At 37.8% G+C, this 23,786-nt stretch overlaps 4 protein-coding genes across 4 annotated transcripts; all 4 read right to left on the reverse strand.

The window, feature by feature from the left end:
• Positions 1 to 430: 430 nt before the first annotated feature.
• Positions 431 to 4,117, reverse strand: LOC125801698 (uncharacterized). The gene is made up of 5 exons (XM_049478606.1): positions 3,801 to 4,117; positions 1,974 to 2,167; positions 1,729 to 1,876; positions 1,383 to 1,587; positions 431 to 735 (listed from the first exon to the last, which is right to left on the reverse strand). The coding sequence occupies exons 1-5, from the start codon at positions 3,900 to 3,902 to the stop codon at positions 431 to 433; spliced, it is 954 nt and encodes a 317-aa protein (XP_049334563.1). The 5' UTR covers positions 3,903 to 4,117.
• Positions 4,118 to 7,246: 3,129 nt separating this feature from the next.
• Positions 7,247 to 8,581, reverse strand: LOC103043887 (trace amine-associated receptor 1-like). Its single transcript, XM_022685517.2, has one exon. The coding sequence runs from the start codon at positions 8,579 to 8,581 to the stop codon at positions 7,556 to 7,558; it is 1,026 nt and encodes a 341-aa protein (XP_022541238.2). The 3' UTR covers positions 7,247 to 7,555.
• Positions 8,582 to 12,235: 3,654 nt separating this feature from the next.
• Positions 12,236 to 13,261, reverse strand: LOC111196312 (trace amine-associated receptor 1-like). Its single transcript, XM_049481830.1, has 2 exons — positions 12,946 to 13,261; positions 12,236 to 12,873 (listed from the first exon to the last, which is right to left on the reverse strand). Exons 1-2 carry the CDS (start codon positions 13,259 to 13,261, stop codon positions 12,236 to 12,238), a joined length of 954 nt encoding a protein of 317 aa, XP_049337787.1.
• A 4,468-nt stretch (positions 13,262 to 17,729) lies between these two features.
• LOC111191895 (uncharacterized) lies at positions 17,730 to 22,659 on the reverse strand. Its single transcript, XM_022668002.2, has 5 exons — positions 22,283 to 22,659; positions 21,194 to 21,256; positions 20,916 to 20,969; positions 19,683 to 19,817; positions 17,730 to 18,066 (listed from the first exon to the last, which is right to left on the reverse strand). The coding sequence occupies exons 1-5, from the start codon at positions 22,638 to 22,640 to the stop codon at positions 17,795 to 17,797; spliced, it is 882 nt and encodes a 293-aa protein (XP_022523723.2). The 5' UTR covers positions 22,641 to 22,659; the 3' UTR covers positions 17,730 to 17,794.
• Positions 22,660 to 23,786: the final 1,127 nt, after the last annotated feature.

Consider the following 23,786-nt stretch of genomic DNA (forward strand, 5'->3'; position numbering starts at 1 on the left):
ACCTTTATGCTACGTTATTTTCAGAAAGTCATTAAAAGAACAGTTTAAAATACTGATACAATACTTATGGATTTATATGACATTTTATTCCAGAGTTTAAACCAATAAAAGTTTTTGCCAAGTTATTCAACAGACTATTTGTTTAAGAACAATATACTGGGTGAGTCAGAAGTCGCAGGACACCCTTTTGAGACAAGTCAGCGATAGGAAAAATTACATCTAAATACTCCAAATAATGGCTGAGTGGCCTATATTTTAGGCTATTTCCAGAACATTGCCATTTCTCCAGAGATTCTCATGCGAGTTCATAATGATTGGGTCCAGCGCCTGTCCTGTCCTGTGACTTTTCACTCACCTTGTAGAGCAGAGTAATCAGCAGTGTGTTAACTTACAAACTACTACTTTACACACACAAAAAGTGATTTTTTTCTCAGGCATATCTTTGGGTTACATTCAAGAGGTGCAACACAGCATCCTGGAAGGGAGCATAGTCATTGTTTACCGCATGATTAAGAAGAAGAGAGATGTCAGGGTAGTTCTCTGCAAAGTCCTGTTCTGCATGACACCTATCCTCCTCAGATGAAAAGGGGTCAGTTCCAAAAACAGGCACCCAAGTCAGCGAGGAACCAAACTCTTGTTCATACATGCTTGCTACAACAGAGGCAGAGGGGAGCAGCTCTGGAGAAATTTTAGCTGGACAGCCATCTGCAGCAAGTTCATTGGGTATGCCGCGACCTAAAAACAAGGAAAAGCATTAAAAAATAACTAAATCAATGCTATTCATATTCTACAGTTGTGCTATAAGTTTGCAAACCCAGAGGGTATTAAGCAAGCAAACTCAGTGAGCCTGTTAGTCTGGCTCATTTAGCCCAAATTTGGTCCCATGAAAGAAAGTTTATGCTCAGCAACTATAGTAACATATACATTTGGATCTGCTCCATACCTGGCTAAAATTGAGGCTTAGCTCATCCATCATATCCTTACTCTTTGGCTAACCTAAAGTGTGGCTTTTATAGCTTACTTTGTGGAATAGCCTTCAGCTCAAATTACATATTTAGTTGAATTTATAAGTAGAAGTAAGTTAACCTCCTTTATCAAATCTAAATATTGCATGTTTCTCTTTTAAGCACAGTTTAAATTTGCTGTATTTAATACAATGGAAAATCGAAACATCAAATCTACCGTACTTTAACCTATCTATGTGCACATTTTTTATTTTTTGTTCCAATATTATAAATCTGTATAGAAGCAGTAAGTGTGTGTTAAAATGTATAGCTGCTGCGTAAACAAAGATTAGATGTTAATTTACTTTCACTTTGCCAAAAGAAAAGATGTACTTTAACCAGGATCATGCAAATGTTTGAGCATATTGATTAGCATACCTGGGATTCTGTGTGCATTCCATGACTGCACCACTCTGCATAATCCAATTTGGCTTACTTGACATGTCAGGTTTGAGATGCAGAATTTAGTTACATTGTCTTCCATACTGATGACTTCTTGGTCCAGCATGTGTACCAGGGCTTGTTTCAGTGGATAGTTTACCCGGCAGTTCACTTCAGGCCACAGCCTTTCCACTCGAAGATTCTGTTAACCACAAAAAATCATATCCCACAGTTTCTGTTTAAATGCTTTCAGTTCTTATTTTAAGGAAAAACATTGTCAGAATCAGTCTGTCATGTTTGTTCATATCAGTTATACTGTTAGCCAGTAGCACAAAAACCTTACTTTTGTTGATGTTGTTTGAAGATATGGTAGCCTGCTGAGGTTGTGTCTGTGTCCTGACAGTATCTCTTGCATGTACAGGCACATGAAGAACTCCCTGCCATGATCGACTCTTAGCTGATCCCACATCCCGTGCTTGACAACTGCAGATCTGAAATAAAATAATGTGCATATGGTTTTACTGAACTGTTTCAGTAAGGAAAATGTTAACCAATAATGAGAATAACACTGGGTATGAATGAATTCACCTGTAAACTTCCTCATAGATCACAAGGTTGTTTTTCACTGGCATGGTGGCATTACCAACAATTTTGCTGCTGTAGCCATCAACTGCCAATACATGTGTCACTCCAAACATCCCAAGCTTCTCATTTTGATCAAGGTGAAGTTTGTGGCCCATACATTCAGCATGATAAGGGACTGGATTTAGGTTACGAGCACCCTAAAGAAATGTAAATATTATGATTAATGCAGGCTCTCATCTTTGTTACATTGCCCCACAATATTCCCATAACATTTTTAAAACAAGGAAATTATGATAGGCATGTGTAAGTAAAAAAAAGTTGCATTTCCTAAATGTGTGTAATTTATTGTTAAAGCTTATGTTCAACCCCAATTCCATTGAATGAAAGGTAAATAAATGTAAATAAAACAAATTTTCACATTTCACAGACCAAAATTGTACTCACAATAGAACACACATCAGATGATGAAAGTGAGACATTTTATCATCATTAAAAACATTAACTAATTTAAAACATGTAATTGAATCTTACGTTAAAACAGGGCAACAAGTTAGTGTTAAGTGTGTTTTATTAGTACCATTAACTTTTCAAGCCTTCAGGTGCGTTGGAGATGTGTTGCTGCTACTTCTAAATGAGTTAATGATTTACATGAAATGTGACCTTAAAAAAAAAACTTTGAGATGTCACATATCAGAGTTTACTTTCTTAAAGGGGCGGGTGAGCCCAAGATGAAAGACACAAGTTAATCATGAAAAATGTATTGTTACACGGTGTTTGTATGACATTTAAACAACTACGCTGCGGACATAACGGAGTTCAGGTGAACAAATGTTTGTGAACGGAGGTGGAGAATTAAAGTAAACAGCAGGAGAAGAGGAGAGGAACCAGTAGGGGGTGGAGATACTGCACATGCGTCATCAAAGCCTTCAAATCAGTACAAAAATAACCACATGGCTAATTTGCATATACATGACAGCTGAATCAATGCAGAATCTGACATTCGCACGTGTTAGTAATCACCACGTAAAGTAATCTACTTTTACTGTAACAGCATACAGTGTAATGTAGTCCATTAATATTCACAGTTAGTATACTTATTATACTGAGTTCCTAGCGTAGGTTAAAACGTAGCTAAAGAAGAAGATATTACATAGAATACATTACACTCCTCAGAAATTACATGCTTACGGTCTTCATGTTTCAAATCTGTGTTGGAGATGTAAAAGAGAAGAAGGGACACTTATCCATATGTTCTGGTCTTGCCCATGTGTAGTACCTTTCTGGAAAAGTATTACTGAACATTTATCTAATATCACAAATGTTAATATACCACTGTCTCCAAGACTAATGATTTTAGGTGACACATCTGTATGTAAACTCAGCAAAGTAATAGCTAAAATGATTTTATCTTCTGCATTAATAGGCAAAAAAAATATTTTACTTGCGTGGAAGAGCCACATACGCCCCCATTAACTGTATGGAAAAACTTTTTAATGGAAAACATTTTGATGGAACGAGTGTCCTATTCTTTTAAGCCAAAATATAAATTATACTTTGAAATGTGGGACAAGGCAGTAGAGTATCTAAATTCGATTGATTTGTAGCTATGTAACATCTTTTATACTTCTGTATTAATTGTTTAATTTGCTCTATAGAATATTTTAGTGCTTATAACACTGGTGCTTATTCTATTTGGTGTGCTACCAGCAAATGTTTTTTGTTTTTTTGTTTGTTTGTTCGTTGAGATTGATTAATGTGTTGTTTTCCTGTACACTGTAATTACCTTAAAACCAATAAAACATTAAATAACAAAAAAAAAAACGTAGCTACCTGACGTCGTAGTTCATGGTATGGCTGATTTATCTCTTTCAGGATTTTTCCAACACGACATTCCCCTGCTCGCACTCCCATCGATGAAAGATAGCCGGTCATAAACTTGCGGCCATAGGATGGACCCGTCTGTTAAGAAAAATGTAGCCATTCACTAAAGTTTGAGAGAAAGGAAGGACATATAAGGTGAAAGCCTAAATGAAACGTACCTCATATATTGATCCAAGTACGGCCCTCTCCAATTCTGTGTTCGATACATGTCTTTTTCGCTTAAGGTCGTGTTGAACACAGAACCTTCTAACACTCATTGCAGAACATCGCTGGATCCCCATTTGCTGCAACGTGCACGAAATCTCTTCATGCGTCTTACCACCTTCAAAAAGATCTTTAATTAGGCCAGAATGTGGTTCCAGTCCGGCCATGCTGCCTACAGCAATACAGACTGTGTAGATAACACTGCAGTGAACTCCCGCGCAACAGAAACCCACCAAGAATAAACAAATCAGTAACTTCCGGGGCACACAAATGGGTCAAGTTCAAAATCAAAATCAAATTCGGCTCCTGGTCCGTTTTTTAAATTTCCAATTTTTGTTTGGATAACCAAATAAAAATACAAAATACAAGCCGTTATTCGTTTTTTGGTATTATATTCAAAAACGAAAAAACGAATTGGTTTTTTAATTTTCCGATTTTGATTCTCAATTGAATATCAAATGAACGAATGATACACGGATTTTAAAAGCTAAGGAATAAAAGATAGTTTTTAGACTATTTTTTTAAAACAAAAAAGACAAGATAAAACAACATAAGAAAATAGGTGCTGTAGGTGGTCTTGAAACATGTATAACAATGCAAGTTTAATTAGTACTTGGGTTTCCCTGGCTGTTACAGCCCAGCATATAGATACCATTCAGTTCATCACTGGTGTCCACAGTGCAGGCCATGCTCTGTGCAACAATACTGCACAGTCTCTATTACTTTGGGCACCCAAAAATTGGATTCCAAAAAAATGTAAGAGGTTCACAAGAATTATTTGAATCTCGAGTTGACCTTCAGTAAGGCCAAAGCCCCTGTTCTGACCACAATATGAAGTTTAAGGCTTATATTCGAGAGGCTTTGGAGAAAAGGTTTATCTGCCCATTGTGAGCAAGACAAAAGGGAAGCTTTGTCCTTTTATGGGTATTCCTGGACATTGTGGTGTCTATCTGCATGTCTATCTCCATCTTCGTGAACCTAAGGAAGGTCTATCCCATGTGGCACTGGCCCTGTCCTATCTTTCTCTGGTTGGTTTTACGGTGCCTGGGGTTTGACAACTTCTTTCACCACTTTGTATGAAGTTTTAGTTCCATGGCAGCCCTTCTCAATGTCCTTACCCAGAAGACCACAGGATCATTCTGTTGGACCCCTGATGCCCAACAAGCTCACTCCCTGTGCATTCTACACCCACTGGCTTAAACATGGCTGAGTAAAATTATATCAAGGGTACAAAGCTTCTGGCCATCAAGCTTGCCCTTGAGTAGTGGAGGCGCTGGCTTGGGGGGCAATCAGCTCTTTGTGGTTTGAACTGACTACAAAAACCTGGCCTATATCCAACAGGCCAAGCAACTGAAGAAGCATGGTGGACATGGTTATCCACTTTGACTTCTTGCTATTTTACAGGCAAGGTAAACAGAATCTGAAGACAGATACCCTGTCCACACAGTGGGTGTCTCCCTGCATTTTTTTCCCAGCCTACCTCCTCCAAGAGTAACACAGTTATCCTGGTCCTCATTGACCACTTCTCAAAGGCATGCAAACTAGTGTCTGAACAGGAAACCCAGGTCCCTAGTAATTTCTAGAAGGCCTTCTGACAACTCATGGGATGGAGGACTAGCTGCAAAACCCTTTGTGGGGCAGTGCTAAAGTGCGTGGTAGAAGACACATCTATCTCTCCTTATCATAATTTTATTAATTCTAACCTGACCAGGTCCTTTAACTTACCTCTGGTCTCCCAAGAATACCAATTGCCAAGCTTAGCTATTATAGAGCATTTCCAGTGTCTGGGTTTGTGTCTGCCAGGGTCAACTTCGCTGCTCTGGAGGGTCCAAATCCTCCTTACCAGACAGCACCAGTCAAACCTAGATTCCTCTGAGTACTTAGACTCAGGTCTAACTCTATCTAACCCTATCTAACTATTATATTGGTTAGATCTTCCAGCATTACATCAATCAGATCTTAAGAAAAATACAAGACCACCACATTTTTTATTTTAATTTAATAAGTTAATTTTATAAACCTATAGATTCTTCAAAGAATCAAGCTACTTTGGGAGATTTCACCCTGAAACCCCAGCAAGTCCCCCTTCCTAAGGTATACAGTGTCCAAGGTTCAACTGAGATTGGCACAGCAGAGATGCATGTGGTCATTTACTATTCATAGTCCATATCCATCTGCTTGACGTAGGTCTTTCTGAGCTTGCCTAACCTCATCCATTTTTTCTGTCTGCAATTTTAGTCCTCTGGCTGCTCCATTAGCTGGAAAGGAAAAAAAGCACTGGGCATTAAATCTGAAAGCCCATGGTATGGTCAACAGTGTTGGGCACGTTACTTTGAAAAAGTAATTAGTTATAGTTACTCGTTACTTCTCCAAAAAAGCAACGGAGTTACTAACGGAGTTACTCCACTATAAAAGTAATTAGTTACCAGTAAAAGTAACTATCGCGTTACTTTTTATTATTCGCCCGTCAAAAAAAGGAAATCAATTATGCATTTACTATTATTATTAGAAAAATGAAAATAAACCCAAAATGTTGACAAAAATATAATCTAACGAATTTCAAAAAAATAAAACGAAATTCTCCACAGAACCAAAGAAAATTACTAAAACTTGTAATACTAAAAAAAACGGAAAAAACTGAAAAACGCATCTGGGGATGAAATTAAACAAACCAAGCCACACTCAAAGGAAATATGTATATATAAACAAAACAAAATAATGGACAAAAACAACAATCTAATGACCGTTAAAATGGTATTAATATAACAGCTTCACCAAAAGAGAATAGAGCTTAGATCGGGCCCAAAACGTGCATGTTCTGCCAGAGCCCGACCCAACCCGAACCATGAACTGTCATTATGAGCCCGAGCCCGCCCCGCCCCATAAACTGTCTGTTTTTAACATAAAAGCATAGAACTATTATTTAATTTAAATGATTTTTAAGAACAGCTACTCCGCTGTACAACAGCGTTTAAAAATAAATTAAACACGAAAATGAGGGTATTCTATCAGTCATTTCAGTTCGTTTTAGTTAGTTTTATAAACACAAAATACTAAGTAAGTAATGTATAAGTAATGTATTTATTATATGTTTGTCAGCCTTTACAAATTTTACATGGTGTTGGTTTTCATTTCCCAAAGTGATTCAACCAGAAACACATTAAAAAACATATTTAAGGTAACGGCAGAATCAGTGGATTTAAAAGTATGTGGGGTTAAATACACAGATTAATGACTAATATCCACAAAAAAGAAGAATAAACATTGAAAACTTTTGTTAACTCATTGTAAATAAGTGTTCAAATATAACTAATCATAATGTGTAACATTTCATTTTAAACTGAATATCTAAAAAAAAAAAATCATGTCAAAATAATTGAATCGATGTCAAGTTAAACCTAAACCTTATTCATTTTCCATTTTTTCAAGTAAAGTGTAAAACTTGTTTGTCTTGATTAATTTCAGACAGTTTGTTTTAAATGAATATGTTTCTATATTTTTTAGTGTGAAAACAAGTTTGTTCTTGAAGATCCTTCTTGAAATATTTGACCTGATATAATCATCCTGAAAGCTTTTCTAAACCACTTGTAGAAGAAAGCATAAACAACAGGATTACAAGTAGAATTTAAAAGTCCAATCCAACTAAGCATATCAATTAAAATTGGAGGGACTGTGTAACCAATGTAAGGATTAATAACAATACAAATGAAAAATGGAGTCCAAAGTGACAGAAATACACCCAAAACCACAGCCAGAGTTTTAGTGGCCTTTTTCTCTTCTTTACTTAAAATTGATTTTATATTGTTTTTACATTTTGAGTCCTGAATAGATTTTGCTTGCTTTTGTGCAACATGGAATATCTTTATATATATACTGAGCATCACAACACCTGGGAAATAAAAAGAAAAGACAGAGGAAACAGTGTACGATGCTGCACTTTGAAACAACACACAACCTCCTTCACATGCAACATTCTCATAGTAAAACTCTTCAACACCCAGAATATTTAGCTCTAGAAATATTATCATAAACCCAGCTCCAGCTGAGACACTCCAGCAGATGACAATCATAATTACTGTGACAGAGGAAGTAATTTTACTGTGATACAGCAGGGGATGACACACAGCATAATATCTGTCAATGGAAATAAAAGACAGATTTATAATGGAAGAAGAACATAACATGATGGCAACACTGCAGTGTATCTTACAGAATATATTTCCTAAATACCAGCAAGTCTCTACAGACTGTACCATAGCAGGAGGCATAAAAAGAGCTCCCAGCAGCAGATCAGTTACAGCCAGAGACAGAACGAGGAAGTTAGTTGGCATGTGAAGCTGCTTAAAATGAACAACAGTTATAATGACAAACAGATTACCAAATACTGTTAAAATCACCACTGAACCAAAGAACAAATAAAGTGTCACCTTCAAAAACAGAGGATATACAAACTTAGGACAAGATCCATTTAAATATTCATAGCAAACAGCAGTGATCTCCACTTTCTCAGTGTAGCTTGTCTTCATTCTATTGAGTAAATGTATTTTTCCCCTGTAATGTAACCTGTAAACCTGTAAAACCTGCAAGGAAAACTAAGCCACGCAGTGATCATTTATATTATATAATCATCCACCACCCTCTCAGTCATGTGTTAATATCCCATGATAATAGTAATGACTGAGATCGTTGTTATCCCTTTTTAATAAGACTAGCCATAGGTATATGGCTTTTTCTCTTCTTTACTTCTTTACTTCTTTTTCTTCTTCTTTTTCTCTTCTTTACTTCTTTACTTCTTTACTTTCTTTACTTCTTTACTTAGGTATATAGGTTCTCTTCTCAATATACACCACCTCTCTAGGTCGGGTTATCCGCTCACATGGTTTTTCCTACCACTGCTTTGCTGACGACACTCAGCTATACCTGTCGTTCTCACCAGATGATCACTCAATCTCTGCACGAATATCACAGTGTCTCTCAGACATATCCGCATGGATGAAGGAACATCACCTCCAACTAAACCTCTCAAAGACTGAACTTCTGGTCATACCAGCAAAACCTTCTATTCAACACAACTTTGCCATAACCATCGACTCTCTCTCTCTCTCACCGACAAAGGTTGCTAGGAACCTGGGTGTCATGGTTGATGACCAGCTTCTCTTCACGCACCATGTGGCCTCAGTTGCTCGATCCTGCCGCTTTGCGCTTTACAACATCGGAAAAATTCGACCGTTTCTGACGCAACAGGCCACCCAACTCCTGGTACAAGCTGTGGTAATCTCACGCCTCGACTACTGCAATGCCCTGCTAACTGGCCTCCCGGCCTGTGTAGTAAAACCACTACAGATGATTCAGAATGCAGCAGCACGTCTGCTCTTCAACCAACCAAAACGGGCACATGTCACTCCGCTGCTCATTGAGCTCCACTGGCTACCGGTTGATGCTCGCATCAAATTAAAAGCGCTTACAATCGCCTACAAGGTGATGTCAGAACAGGCTCCTTCCTACCTGCACTCCTGAAGGCTTACGCTACCTCCCGGCCGCTGCGCTCCTCCAATGAACGTCGCCTCGCTTTACCAAACACTCACACAAAGCAATCCAGACTGTTCTCATACAGAGTTCCCCAATGGTGGAACAAACTACCTTCCACTACCAGATCAGGAGAATCTCTCGCTATCTTTAAGAAACTCCTGAAGACAGAGCTCTTCAAAGAACACTTACTCTCCTAACACCTCTAACAAACTAACTAATTCTAACCTCATCTCCTTCTTCCTCTTCTCTACTCCTCTATCCCATTATTTCCCTTTGACCTCCTTAAGGCCCTATCTATAGATGCTTTATTTTTAACTTCTATTATTTTTGTACTTAACCTCTTCTATTATTTGCACTTCAAAATTGTAAGTCGCTTTGGACAAAAGCGTCTGCCAAATGTAATGTAATGTAATGTAAAAGGTATGTAAATACATAGAAAACTATTATTCTGCAAAGAAATAATCATTTTCGCACAGTAATTTTTTTTGTTAAATCTATAGATTAAATACAGTGCTCAGAGATGTCTGTCTGCACTTTTGCTGGTATAATTCAATTGCATTAGTATGTTTTTCATTTTTCAATTAATTACTAAAATCTTGTAATTACTTAATTGAAATACAACAGCTGAAAAGTGTTGCATAGGGCATAAGACAAGACAAGACAACTCAACAACTCAACTCAGCTTAATTTATAAAGCACTTTAAATCAACAAAAGCTGAAAACAAGGTGCTGTACATAGAAAATTATATAATTAAGACAAACACTAAAACAAAAAGACAAAATAAAATTAAAACAGTAAAAATAAATAAGATATAATAACAACTAAGACAAAATCTCATTTTAGGTTAAAAGCCAAGGAATTTCAAATTAGTTTTTAGACTGATTTTTAAAAACAGACAAGACAAGATTAAACAAGATAAGAAAATGGGATGCCATGCTGTATACGTTTCTGATGCAAATTTAGTTAGTACTTGAGTTTTCCTGGCTGTAACAGCCCAGCATAAATCAGTTCATGACTGGTGCCCACAGTGCAGAGGACATTGTCGGTGCAAAAAAATCTCTGTTCTAGTCTCTATAACCCAGGACACCAAAAAATTGGATCTTAAGAGGTTCACAATAATTATTAGGTCAAGTAGGCCTTCAGTAAGCCCCTGTTCTGACCCTAATATGGAGTTTGATTGCTTTGGAGAAAAGGTTTATCTGGCCATTGTGAGCAAGAAGAAAGTAGAGCTTTGTCCTTTTGTGGGTATTCCTGGACATTGTGGTTTCTATCTGCATGTCTATTTCCATATGCATGAACCTAAAGAATGGTTATCCCATATAGGACTGGCTCTGTCCTATCTTTCTCTAGTTGGTTTAACGGGTTCTGGTGTTTGACAACTTTATTCTGGTGGACCCCTGATTCCCAACCAGCTCACTCCCTTTGCATTCTACACCCACTGGCCAAAACATGGCTGAGTAAAAGTATATCAAGGGTACAAAGCTTCTGGTCATCAAGATTGCCCTTGAGTAGTGGAGGCGCTGGCTTGGGGGGAAATCAGCTCTTTGTGGTTTGAATTGACTACAAAAACCTGGCCTATATCCAACAGGCCAAGCAACTGAAGAAGCATGGTGGACATGATTATCCACTTTGACTTCTTTCTATTTTACAGGCAAGGTAAACAGAATCTAAAGAAAGATACCCTGTTCACACAGTGGGTGTCTCCCTGCCTTTTTTACCAGCCTTAGATCTTAAGAAAAATACAAGGCCACAAGTTATTTTTTTATTTTCATGAAATAAGTTAATTTTATAAACCTATAGATTCTTCCAGGGATCAAGCTACTTTTGGAAATTTCACCCTGAAACCCCAGCAAGTCCCCCTTCCTAAGGTATAAAGTGTCCAAGGTTCAACTGAGATTGGCACAGCAGAGATGCATGTGGTCATTTAGTATTCATAGTCCATATCCATCTGCTTGAAGTAGGTCTTTCTGAGCTTGCCTAACCTCATCCATTTTTTCTGTCTGCAATTTTAGTCCTCTAGCTGCTCCACTAGCAGGGAAGAAACATAAGCACTGGGCATTAAACCTGAAAGCCAATGGCATGGTCAATTACTTCAAGTGAGACCTGATTATGAGTCAAATCTCTTTTTATTAAATCCCATTTAATGAATACTCTATTAGATTTTCAAAGTAGGCATGGAGGGGTCCTTTTAGAGAGCTGCAGTTCTAACTAGAAGCTGCACATTCATTTTACATTGCCCTGTACTATCAAAGCAATCCTATGACTAACACAATTTCTGACCACAGTAGTTTGGCCTGAACTAATAAAGACTTTAACCCACATGGCCGTTTTTGAGGTTCTACCCCTCAATGTAAAATCAAAATACTTGCTTTCAGTAGCAGCTGTAATGTATTTATTATATGTTAGTAATTTAGGACAGGACTAAAAAACAGAACTTCATGGGGTTAAATACTCAGCTTAATGTAGCAGAAAAAGAATGGGCTATAAACACCAAAAACCATCTCAACTCATTGTACATGATTTACAAAAATAATTAAGCATAATTTGCTACATTTATATAAAATATAAATTATATAAAAAAAATATAGGTAAAATACATAAATGCACATATATACATTAAATATTACATTAGTTTACAGTTAAAAGCTTTTCAATGTGAAAACAAGTTTGTTCTTGAGGACCCTGGCTGAAATATTTGACCTGATATAATAATCCTGAATGCTTTTCTAAACCACTTGTAGAAGAAAGCATAAACAATAGGATTACAAGTAGAATTCATAAATCCAATCCAACCAAACATTTCAATCAATACTGGAGGGATTGTATAACCTATGAAGGGATTCATGACATTGCAGATAAAAAATGGCGTCCAAAGTGAGAGGAACACCCCTAAAACCACAGCCAGAGTTTTGGTGGCTTTTTTTTCTTCTTTGCTCAACACTGATTGTATATTGCTCTTGCATTTTGAATCCTGGATAGATTTTGCTTGCTTTTGTGCAACACGGAATATTTTCATGTATATACTGAGCATAATAACTCCTGGGATGTAGAAGGACAGTACAGAGGAAGAAGTGCTCGATGCTGCACTTTGAAACAACACACAACCTCCTTCACATGCAACATTCTCATAGTAAAACTCTTCAACACCCAGAATGTTCAGCTCCAGATATATTATAATAAACCCAATTGCTGCTGAGAAAGTCCAGCAGATGACAATCATGATTAATGTGACAAAGGAAGTGATTTTACTGTGATACAGCAGGGGATGACACACAGCATAATATCTGTCAATGGAAATGAAAGATAAATTTATAATGGAAGCAGTACATAACATGGTACCAATACTGCAGTGTATTTTACAGAATATATTGCCCAAATACCAGCAAGTCTCTACAGACTGTATCATAAAGGGTGGCATAAAAAGTGCTCCCAGCAGCAGATCAGTTACAGCCAGAGACAGAACGAGGAAGTTAGTTGGCATGTGAAGCTGCTTAAAATGAACAACAGTTATGATGACAAACAGATTACCAAATACTGTTAAAATCACCACTGAACCAAAGAACAAATAAAGCGGCACCTTCAAAAACAGAGGATATACAAACTTTGGGCAAGATCCATTTAAATATTCATAGCAAAAAGAATTGATCTCCGCCTTCTCAGTGTGGGTTGAGTTCATTCTGTTGAATAAATAATTTGTCTGTATTGCAGCCGGCAAAGCTTCTTACCTTTAATTTGCTTTGCAAATAAAGCCACGACAGAGGTAATTTATAGTCTTTCATCACTGCATATGTTTACTCACCACCCTCTCAGTCATGAGCTAATGTCCCATGGTAATAATCTTGACTGAAAACATTGCCCTCCTTAAATGAGACAAACATAAATCATATTTTGTGGAACTAATACAAATAATAGTTAAAGGTGCCTATTTGCTTAGTTTTAGACTTGCAGTCAATATGCATTTTCCCTGACATTTAATAAACTGCACTGCTCAGTGAATTAAGGGAACATAATCATCACAGTATAACAGAAAATCAGGTAAATATTAGGGATATTTATCTGCCCAGCTAGGAAGCATAATCGAGAATCAAGTTGACTTGCTTTCATGTAAATGCTACAGGCAACAGAAAGGCAATCCTCAGAACAAGAATAGTTATGCAGGTAGTGGCCACAGACCATTTTTCTTCATCCTTCCTGACTGATCTTCCTCTAGTTTTGCATTTTTTGTGTCCTTTTCTCTACTGGGAGCATAAGGTGGTACCTGCATCCCTCTTAGTTTGCACAGATAGCCCAGCTTTGCCAGGATGGCACATCTATACGTGCTGTTGCTGAAATGTTTGCAGTGTCTCCCAGCACAGTCTCATGGAGGAAAGACCAGGACACAGGTCCTTCATTAGAAGGGGGAGAGCAGGACCGGGCCATAGAAGAGCATCAACAAATCGGGAACAGGAGGAGTGCTGCCAAAGCCCTACAGCCCTCTAGTGGGACCTGTACTCACATTCCAGCACCATGCAGCTCCATGGTATTCAACAGCGCACACCAGAATAGTGGCTGATCCACTATTGGCACCCTGTTCTCTTAACAGACACATTAAGACAGCCTCAAAATCACCCCTCTTCCTGACATGCCCACAACTCAGGAAGTATGTCCAGTGCAGGCAGACACCCAGATAGCTACCCCTAAGCAATATGCGGGTTTACAAGATAAGTGTAGAGGATTTTTGCTCCAGTGATCATTGAGCAACAACCTTCTTGGTTTCCCATAGAACATTAAAAAGTGGGATTTATTATCTCCCTGCTAACAGGAAAGATCTGGGCAACTGCTATGTGGGAGCAAGCATCCTCGGACTTCAGAAGCAGTCAGAAATTCACTGCAGCCCTTCACCAGACCTTCTACCAACCCCCTAGTGGTAGGGAGGCTGGTCCTTTCCCCTTGGACCTCTCCCAAGGTGCATGTTTAATGGCCAATCATGTAATAGTGTTTTGCACTCTAGCTGATGAAAGCCAATGGGATGAAGGGGCTCTGATGGCTATATTTCATCGGAGACTCAATGGCAGGAACAAAGACTTGCGATCTGCCCTCTGACCTTGCTGGGCTGTATGAGGTGTTTATTCACTTTGACACCTGTATGTGCCAGTGGGGCCAGAAGTGGGCATAGAGCACTCATGCCTTTGGGAATAGCCTCCCAGGCCCCGCTATCCCTGCTTCCTCAGTACCACTACAGGAGATGCCTGAGCCCATGTGACTGGGGGCACCCATTTGTCTGATGCTTTACCTAGTCTATCTCTTTTAGGGATAAGTTAGGAAATACAAGGGTCTACCCTGGACAGGGTATTTGGGACTAGACATTGGCCTCTCCCCCACATCTGGTCTTAGCTTAATTTCAAGGCTAATATGTTCACCATATACAGACCTTTATGGACTCTAGGTCCGCAGATAGTTTCATAGACACCAGGCTTACTATAACTCTTGGGCTTCCTGTGGAATGTATGGACCACCCTTTGCCCGTCCCCCCATTGACAGGCAAGCAGTTGGTTTGAGGTATGTCACACACCTCAACCAACCCCTAACCCTCTGTGTTGGCACCAATTTGGAACAGACAGTACTCTATCTTACACCGGCCCCTTATTTGTGGTTGGCTTGAACAGCACAATCGCCAGATTGACTGGTCAATGTGATCAGTACTTGGGGATCATGATGCCAGGGAACCTGTTCTCAACCTGTCTCCTACAAGTGCCATGCCCTAAGACTGTTAGCCCTGACCTCTCACTGGTCTCCTGAATGGGCCAACATAAACGTACACTTGGGAGGCCCTTGCCTTTCTTCTTCTCCAGCTGGGGCAAGGTTCTGCATTGATGCAGACTGCCTTTGAAGCACTACAACAAGCATACATTTTCACTAAAGTGGATACAGAAGGGGGACAAAAAGAAAACTGCTTTCATCTTCCCTTTAGGGTATTATGAGTACCAAGTGATGCCTTTTGGTCTTATGAATGCTCCAGCAGTCTTCCTCCATGCAAATCTCCACTAGATCAGTGATGTTTTGGGGCTGTCGCTGGGCAACACAGACTTTCAACCCCCTCCACAAATTTTCTATGGAGTTGAGCTTTGGAGACTGGCTAGGCCACTCCAGGACCTTGAAATGCTTTTTACCAAGCCACTCCTTAGTTGCCCGAGCGATGTGCTTGGGATCATTATCCTGCTGGAAGATCCCACAATGTGATTTCTTTGATTTCTTTTCTCATTTTTATCATAACTGAAGTGTCCCAATATAAAAAATTACAGATCTCTCACATTTTCCTAAGTAAGAGAACTTGCACAGTCAGCAGCTGACTAAATACTTTTTTGCCCCACTGCACATTTGTGTATTAATTCTATTTATTGTACTTCTTATCCATGCACCTTGTGTTTTGTCTTGCACTATGTCTGTCTAAAGTTTGTCTTTGCCCTAATGTCCTTCTGCACTGGAGATCCAGCTTAACAGTGTTTAGTTGCACTGTACTACCTAGTATCAGTATTATCACAATAAAGTTGAATTGATTTGAATTCTTCACTCACAGTAATTAATTTTCTTGTCACTAGGTGTCTACACAATGTCACAGTCTTGCCCTGTTGTTGCATCTTTCTGGTCTGTCACTGTGTTTATTTACCCTCTGCAATTGCCCTGTGTGTATCCTGTGTCTCCGCCCCTGTATTCTGTGTACGTACCTGTTCATTTGTAGCTCTGCCCCCTTGTTACCTTCTCCCAGGCGTTTCACATTTCCTGTCTTTGTCAGTGTGTGTAAATAGTCTTGTACCTGTTTCCCCTGTCTGTGGTTGTATGTCTTATGTCAGTCAGGTTATGTGTTTCCTATGTTACCTGTGTTTCTTTTTGTTTCAGTTTTTGTTTTTTTGTTTGCTTTGTTTTCCTGTTGTTTTTTTTTTCAATAAATACTCGCAAGTGTGTCTGCTCTCCTCGTCTCCTTCCTGCTCCCTACCTGACAAAAATATTACACCAAAAATTTATGCATTTTTAATTTGGGCTTTGAAAAGCCCTACATCTGTTAAAGTACAAAGTTCATTCATTTTCAGTTCAGAGCACAGAGAAAAAAGAGAAGTCTCTCTGGAGTTTTATTGTTATATATATTTTTTCTTAAATTCTTCCAAAGCTAAGATTATTCAGTTTATACTCTGCTTTTCTAATGACATTTTGTATGTTTGTGAAAAATAAGAGAAATTACTTTAGAAACAATCATCATTTTGACTTTAGAACAAAATCTTTTTTTTATCAATTTTACATATAAAAAAATTGATATACAGTTTTGCAATTTCAAGGTGTCATTTCATTAAAAACCCTTTAGTACTTGCTCTTTTTGAAATACAGTAGGTAACTCCAAGTTGCAGATGCAGCCTGAAACACTAGGGGCCCTATTTAAGTGATGTACTGTATAGGCAAGACATCAATTTTGCACCGCACAGCTTGATTTAGGGTGTGTTGTGTCTTTGGTATTGTGAGGGAGCAAAAAATATGCCTTGCGCAGCTTGAAACACAAAATAGGCATGTACTAATTCTTTTAATTAATCCTGTGTGTGTCTTGGGCGTAATGTAAAATAAACCAATAACTACTGGCACACTGATTTATGTTACGTTACGGCCAAAACACACAAATGAATATGTGTAATATATGTAATAATGTGTGTGCATGGCGCACCTGTATAAATGATATAGGAATAGACACTATTGATTGTTGTCTAGGTTCATTTTAGTCAGTCGTGCACCTGTGTTTTATAGCCACATGCCAGAAATTTACCTGAACACACGTCACATGCAGACCACCACACCCATCAGTGTATATATATTCATGAACTCTGACGCTGTTTCAACGGTGCGAGCGCAAGGTGTGAAGATAGACTGTTGATGGGGAGTAAGACAGGATGAGCATCACAACATGCCTTGTGCAGGGTGTAGGATATGGCTCTAGGACTTTTTCACGAAAAGCGGCTCACACGACTCATACTAGACACCACCACAAAATTAATGAAAAACATAAAATGAGACCTATAACAATGTTTACTTTCTACATTAAAACTAAAATGTGAGTAAGTTTGCATGATAATGTTATTGCAAATTTACAAGTCGGTTTAAATTATTACATAGATAAGGTTTTTATTTCATTTAGGTTCATTAACATTGAAAACATTGAGTACATGTTAAACAATATTTGTTAAACTGTTTATACAGAAAACAGCATTTGACCACTAAAAGTGTTGTGGTGATAATAATCATCAAATAACTTTGAATTTGCACACAGTTTAGGGGAGACAACATCTCCTGCTTCCAGTAACAGTGAAACTCGATTAGAGGAACTAAATCTGCCCTGGGGTTCACTAGCATAAGTTCCCGCCATTAGTTGTTCATTCTTGTATAAGGCCACTCCTGAAGAACCAAGTCCATGGAGGGAGATTTGGAACTTATAGACTCCTTTTACAGGTGCAGTGAAAATTCCTTCATGAAAGAGAAAAATATATTGTTGATATACATCCCTTCCCACAATTTAGGTCTGCAACACATTCCAAAAAAGTTGAGTTTATTGTCTTATTAAAAAATGCGTGCATGACACTTGAAAATATGCCTTTTTTATTGAACCATATGTTGCTCTAAGATCTCAGTGTACTTTTCTGCCATCAGAGACGTGTACTGACACAACCTGTCACCATGACAGACCCTGGATTTTAAACTTGTTGCTGATAATATTGCGATAGTAATTGATATAATTGATACCCTGTCAACAGTCTATTGTTACACCTTCCTCCTGTGTTGTTTAAATAGCAGTGATGCTTGTGAAATAATTTAAGCCGATGGGTGTGGTGGTCTTGAATTTCTGGTGTATTGCTATCTTGACAACAGAAAAAACAGGTGCACCACTGACTGAAATGCACCTAGACAAATGTCATCTGTCAACTCTTGTGTTTTCTCACTTCTAGACCACCACACCCATCAGGTTCGATATATTCACAAAATTTATTGCTACAGTATTTAAACGACGCAGGCAAAAGGCGTGAAAGAAGTCTGTTTGCACCTTGCACAGGGTTTAATTTAGAGCTCTGAATGTTTTTTTTTTTCTGTCTTCGGTCCGTCTGTTTCTTCCAAATAAACTTCTGGAACACTCATTTGTCTTGGAACACCCACATGCAGCTGTTATTAAATTAGTCATTTTTTTATTGGATTTCCACCTTAAATATTAGTTTAACTCAAGTGCTACAGCTTCTAAGTGTTATTACTATTCTAGTAGTTATTCCACCTTAAATTCTACTCATCTGCATCATATATGCCAAGGGTCGGCAATAGGTGGCCCCGCAAGCATGAAACATCTGGCCCGTGAGGTTGTTTGAAATACAGTATAATGGAAAAAAAATGCCTCTCTGGCAAGATTTTATGTAAATTGCTCCCCTGTCTCTCTGTCGCGCTCTGCGTGAGTACAATGTTCTGGAATGATCATCTCAGTCCCAGACCTGAATATAACTGAAAATCTGTGGTGTGATTTAAAGCGGGCTGTTCATGCTCAGAAACCATCAAACCTGACTGAACTGGAGATATGAGAATCATCCAAAATACCTTCAACCAGAAGCCAGACTCTCATTGGAAGTTATAGGAAGCTTTTAGAGGCTATTATTTCTGTAAAAGGAGGATCTACTAAAAATTGATGTCATTTTTTTCTATTAGGGTGCCCAAATTTATGCACCTGCTTAATGTTGTTTGAACTCTACCACAAATTTATATAAGGCTTACAAATTAACTATATGAAAAGGATAACAGTTTTTAGTGTAATAACTTGATAATAATGTCCTACATCTTATAATTACATTTGGTCACATAAAAAAAAAAACATATTGGGATAATGATCAGATTGATAAAAAAATAAGATATATATTGCCTACTCAAATAAACATTGTATTATGTATGTATTATTGTTTTAGACCAGCTATTGGAATATATATATATATATATATATATATATATATATATATATATATATATATATATATATATATATATATATATATATATATATATGTTACATAATTGATTGTATGGATTGTATGAATAGCTGAATAGCTTACCTGTAGCTGGGTTGTAAGCGTTGCCAATATTGATGAATATGTGTTTGTATGCCAAAGGATATTCTATGCTGTACGGTCCAATATATCCATATCCACTTCCTTGCAACAGTGCTGCTGAAAATGCCACTTTTCTCTCTGTAATAAACAGAACATTTACACAATTTACAACAATTCACAATTTGTATAAAGAGCTTCCTCTGTTCACTCTAAAATAAATGCTTAAATATTATTTGACTCAGTTCTAATGCTTTAAAGCTATCCCTCATAATTTAAAGAGCCTCTCCCTCTTGGCCTTTCTTTCCCTCTTGCCCTCCCTCTATAGGTCAACAGATTACCCGTCCTCACCAGGCCTGGTCATTGTGGCTTTTGTTACATGTGGCACAAACCAAACACCAAAGCCAACAAACATGATTGATAAAAAAAAAAAAATAATAAAATGTTGACAAATAATGAATGTTGACTTTAAAGATGTTGTTTAACTGCATCTTAGTCATAATAAAAAAATAATGCAGTAATATGCGTGTTATGTGTAATTGAGATGAATCTGAAAGCAGAGAAAGGTCTTTACACCTTTAAAACATTATCATGCTTTATAATTGATCAGATTCACCTGACCATGTGATAAACCAGGGTTAAATACACCAGGGTACATTGTGATTAAATCATTTAAACCATGTTCAGAGGAGGTGACAGATACATGTTGACCATGTTTAACACCAGTGAAAAAGGGAATTGAAAAGTTTTCTATGTCTAAATAGAGTAGCTAGAAACAGGTTCCGACCCTGCAATGTGATTGGCTGAGAGGCATTCTATGAGTGCCATTATCAGCCGGTAATGCACTGTAACTGAAGCTCTCCATTTATTACTCTGCCACATACAGGTAACCTAGCACCGATTCAGCGCTTACAAGCCAAACAGCCCAGCTACAAACAAAGCAGCAATGGAACTATTTTAACACTCGTTTAACACGGTTTATTACCAAACAGATCGTATTTTTCCGTCCTCTTTAACTTTAAATCTGTCAGTAAACTGTGATAATGGAACTGTGGTATAATTGCAGTAATACATTTGAGGTTAGTGCTATAACATTGAAAATACTGGCACTATTGCCATTATTACACATTATAGTATAAACCTCGAGTGTATTATTGCTTAGTTATAGTATTAGGAAGATATTTTTACTTCACAGTAATGTTCTTTTTAAGTTTTCTGTACAGAAAATAAATTTCTTACTTTGGTCCTCTTTTTCCAGATTCTCCGTTTGCTTGTCAAATGAGATTTTCAAGTCTTGAAGCAAAAAAGGAAAAATATAACTGTTAGTGATTAACATCACAAGAAAAATACATTTGGCTTGATGAAACTTTGATTTAATCCAACAATCCATCCAATTTAAAATGAACAAACTATAGAACAAAATATGTCTCCACTGGAAGTTCTTAAGACACTTAAAATATAAGAGAATATTATTTAAATTTACAGCAATTATTACCAAATCAGGTATAGATTTTTACCAGCATTTTTTTTCTTCAGTTCTTCCAATTCAGCATCTATGGCACCCTGATGTGCTGCTTGAGCTAAAAATTGAACACAGGAGATAAAAGGGTATTAAACACAATGCAGGTGGATGAATTTATGAAAAATTTTACATGTAAAAGTTTTACTATCTACTGGATCTTGGATCTTGGAAACATGAATTAAGAGATTGTATTAAGGAACATTTTTTTTCCCAAGACAACATGACATCTTTCTGAAAAAACACAGAGATGTGGATCCAGTTCAAGACAAAACAAATAAGTACATATAAGTAAGTAAATTCTTCTCAGATGAACAGGATGAAAATAATGCACAGAAAAACAACAGATACTGCAGATTTCTCAGATCTAGTATAACCAGGGGCGGATTTTACCACCACGCAAACCACGCAATTGCTTGGGGCCCCAGGGATCAGGGGGGCCCTGCTGGCCAAAAGTTTAACAAAAAAAAGAAAAAAAAAAACGAAATGCATTATTTCTTTGCATTTTGGTTTGACACCGAAGAGACACTGTTAACGCAAGTTAAGCTAGGTAAGGTAAATGGTCTTATTCCAGCGGTGTCCAAAAAAGAAAGACAATTATAGAAAGGAAGTCCAGCACTAAAAGCTTGACAAAGCTCACCATTTTTTCCGCAGCAGCAAGAAATTAAATAGCATATTGCAATTGCATGCAATATTGCATTTGGCTATATAAAAGAATCCGTTTGATCAGAGCCCCCGGGAAAAAAAACATTGCTTGGGGCCCCAGAACTTCCAAATCCGCCCCTGAGTATAACATGTCTGCATATATTTTTTTGAGATGGCGATGTTACGATCATATGTTTTGTGACGGATCTCTCCGGGTTAAAAGTTGTGTTGTTTGTGAATCTCACCTGTGACCACACTGTCAGTCTGTACTCTTCTACTTCCTCTCTCATTGACTGTCTACTTGAATTCAGTTAACCAATAACTGATCCCAGATCAGCACTCTTACTCTGAGAAGTTCCATTATAATGGGGCAGTGATTGTGAATTTTAAAAGCTGTTTAATGTCCGCAGGATTAAAACTGAGAAATCTCTCTATGATTTACCTTGATTGATGTGACTCTCCACCTCTACCTTCTTCTTCAGCTCCTCCACATGACTCTCACTGGCTCTCAGTCTGCTCTCTAAGTTGTTCACTGCAGTCGTCGTGTGTCTCTGTTCAACTTTCAGCTCTGCCAGCACAGCGCTCATCTCTCTCAGTACAGAATGGATGTCCGTCTGGCAGTTTTGTTGGGTGAAGGTTGTTTTTGGAGCTTCAGTTGTGGGATTCTCAGCAGCCTGAATCTTGTTCTCTCTGTCTCCTCTGTCTTCATAACCCCTCAGAGTGATGCCATTCACCCTGACTGACTGTCCCTCCAACAAACTGCAGCCCAGCACCAGCAGCAGCAGATAAACTGGACTCATCTTTAAAGCTTGTTCTTTTCGCGTTGTACTCAGAGCAAACAGAACGTATGGATATATAATGTTCACTCGTTAATCATTAACTGTGTTTATGTTCATATTGATTAACATTTGTCTGGGATCACATAAAGATAAGGATGATTTACAAGCATGGTCAAAACACCATAAGGTAAAATGTTGAAAAGGTATGGGTAGTACCTTTTATACTCTCTGCTTTTAAACTCTGCCATGGAGCTGCATCTGCAATCAGCAAACCTGAGATTTCTCAGCATAATTAGGTTAGACTTATTGTTTATTACCCAGAAAGGGATGTCTGACACTGTATTAGATCACAGTAAACCACACGTCATAATAAGTACCACCCACTAAGCTGTCCACTGTGAGTGATAATGCCTTCTGTGACAAACTGCCGATACACACATGACACTTTGGGCCCTATTTTAGCGATCTATAACACACTAGTTAACTGTGCTTTGCACTAGAGGTGCACGGGTCGATACAAATATTGATAATATCGATACCAATGCTGGTATCGATATTAATCAATACTTGTGTGAAACGATCGAAACTCAAGCTTTTTTTCTCTCCCAAAAATTCATTTTTTTATTGTTTTTACTAATGACATTTTTATTTAAAATATTTTTGTTGTATTGTGATTTCTCCTTTTCAACTTAAAAAAAAATAATTCCTAATGTTAGGGCCAACTTTATTTTGTTATTGTTTCTAAACAAAAATGTTGATTGTGATAAAGTATTTTGTTGTCACGTACAACGTTTGGCGAAATTCCATCCTAGGTCTTTTTATGAAGCTTAAATATGAAAAAGTATCGGTATCGGTATGATTATTGATATCGGCAATACTGGACCTGCATTTACTTGGTATTGGATCGATACCAAAATTTCCGATATCGCCCACCTCTACTTTGTGCCGCTGGATTTAGGGGCGTGTCCTGTGTCTTTGGAATCGTAAGGGTGCACAAAATACGCCTTGCGCCGCTCCAAAGGCGTGTACTAATTTTCTTAATTATTCATGGGTGTGTTTTCGGCGTAACATGAAATAAACCAATCAGAGTGCCAGTAGCCAGTAGTCCCTTTAAGACGCAGGTGCACCCTGACTTTTGCGCATTAGTATCTTAAGAGTGCAGCGCTT

The sequence above is a fragment of the Astyanax mexicanus genome, chromosome 1 (assembly GCF_023375975.1).
Source record: "Astyanax mexicanus isolate ESR-SI-001 chromosome 1, AstMex3_surface, whole genome shotgun sequence".
NCBI classification, from domain to species: Eukaryota; Metazoa; Chordata; class Actinopteri; order Characiformes; family Acestrorhamphidae; genus Astyanax; species Astyanax mexicanus.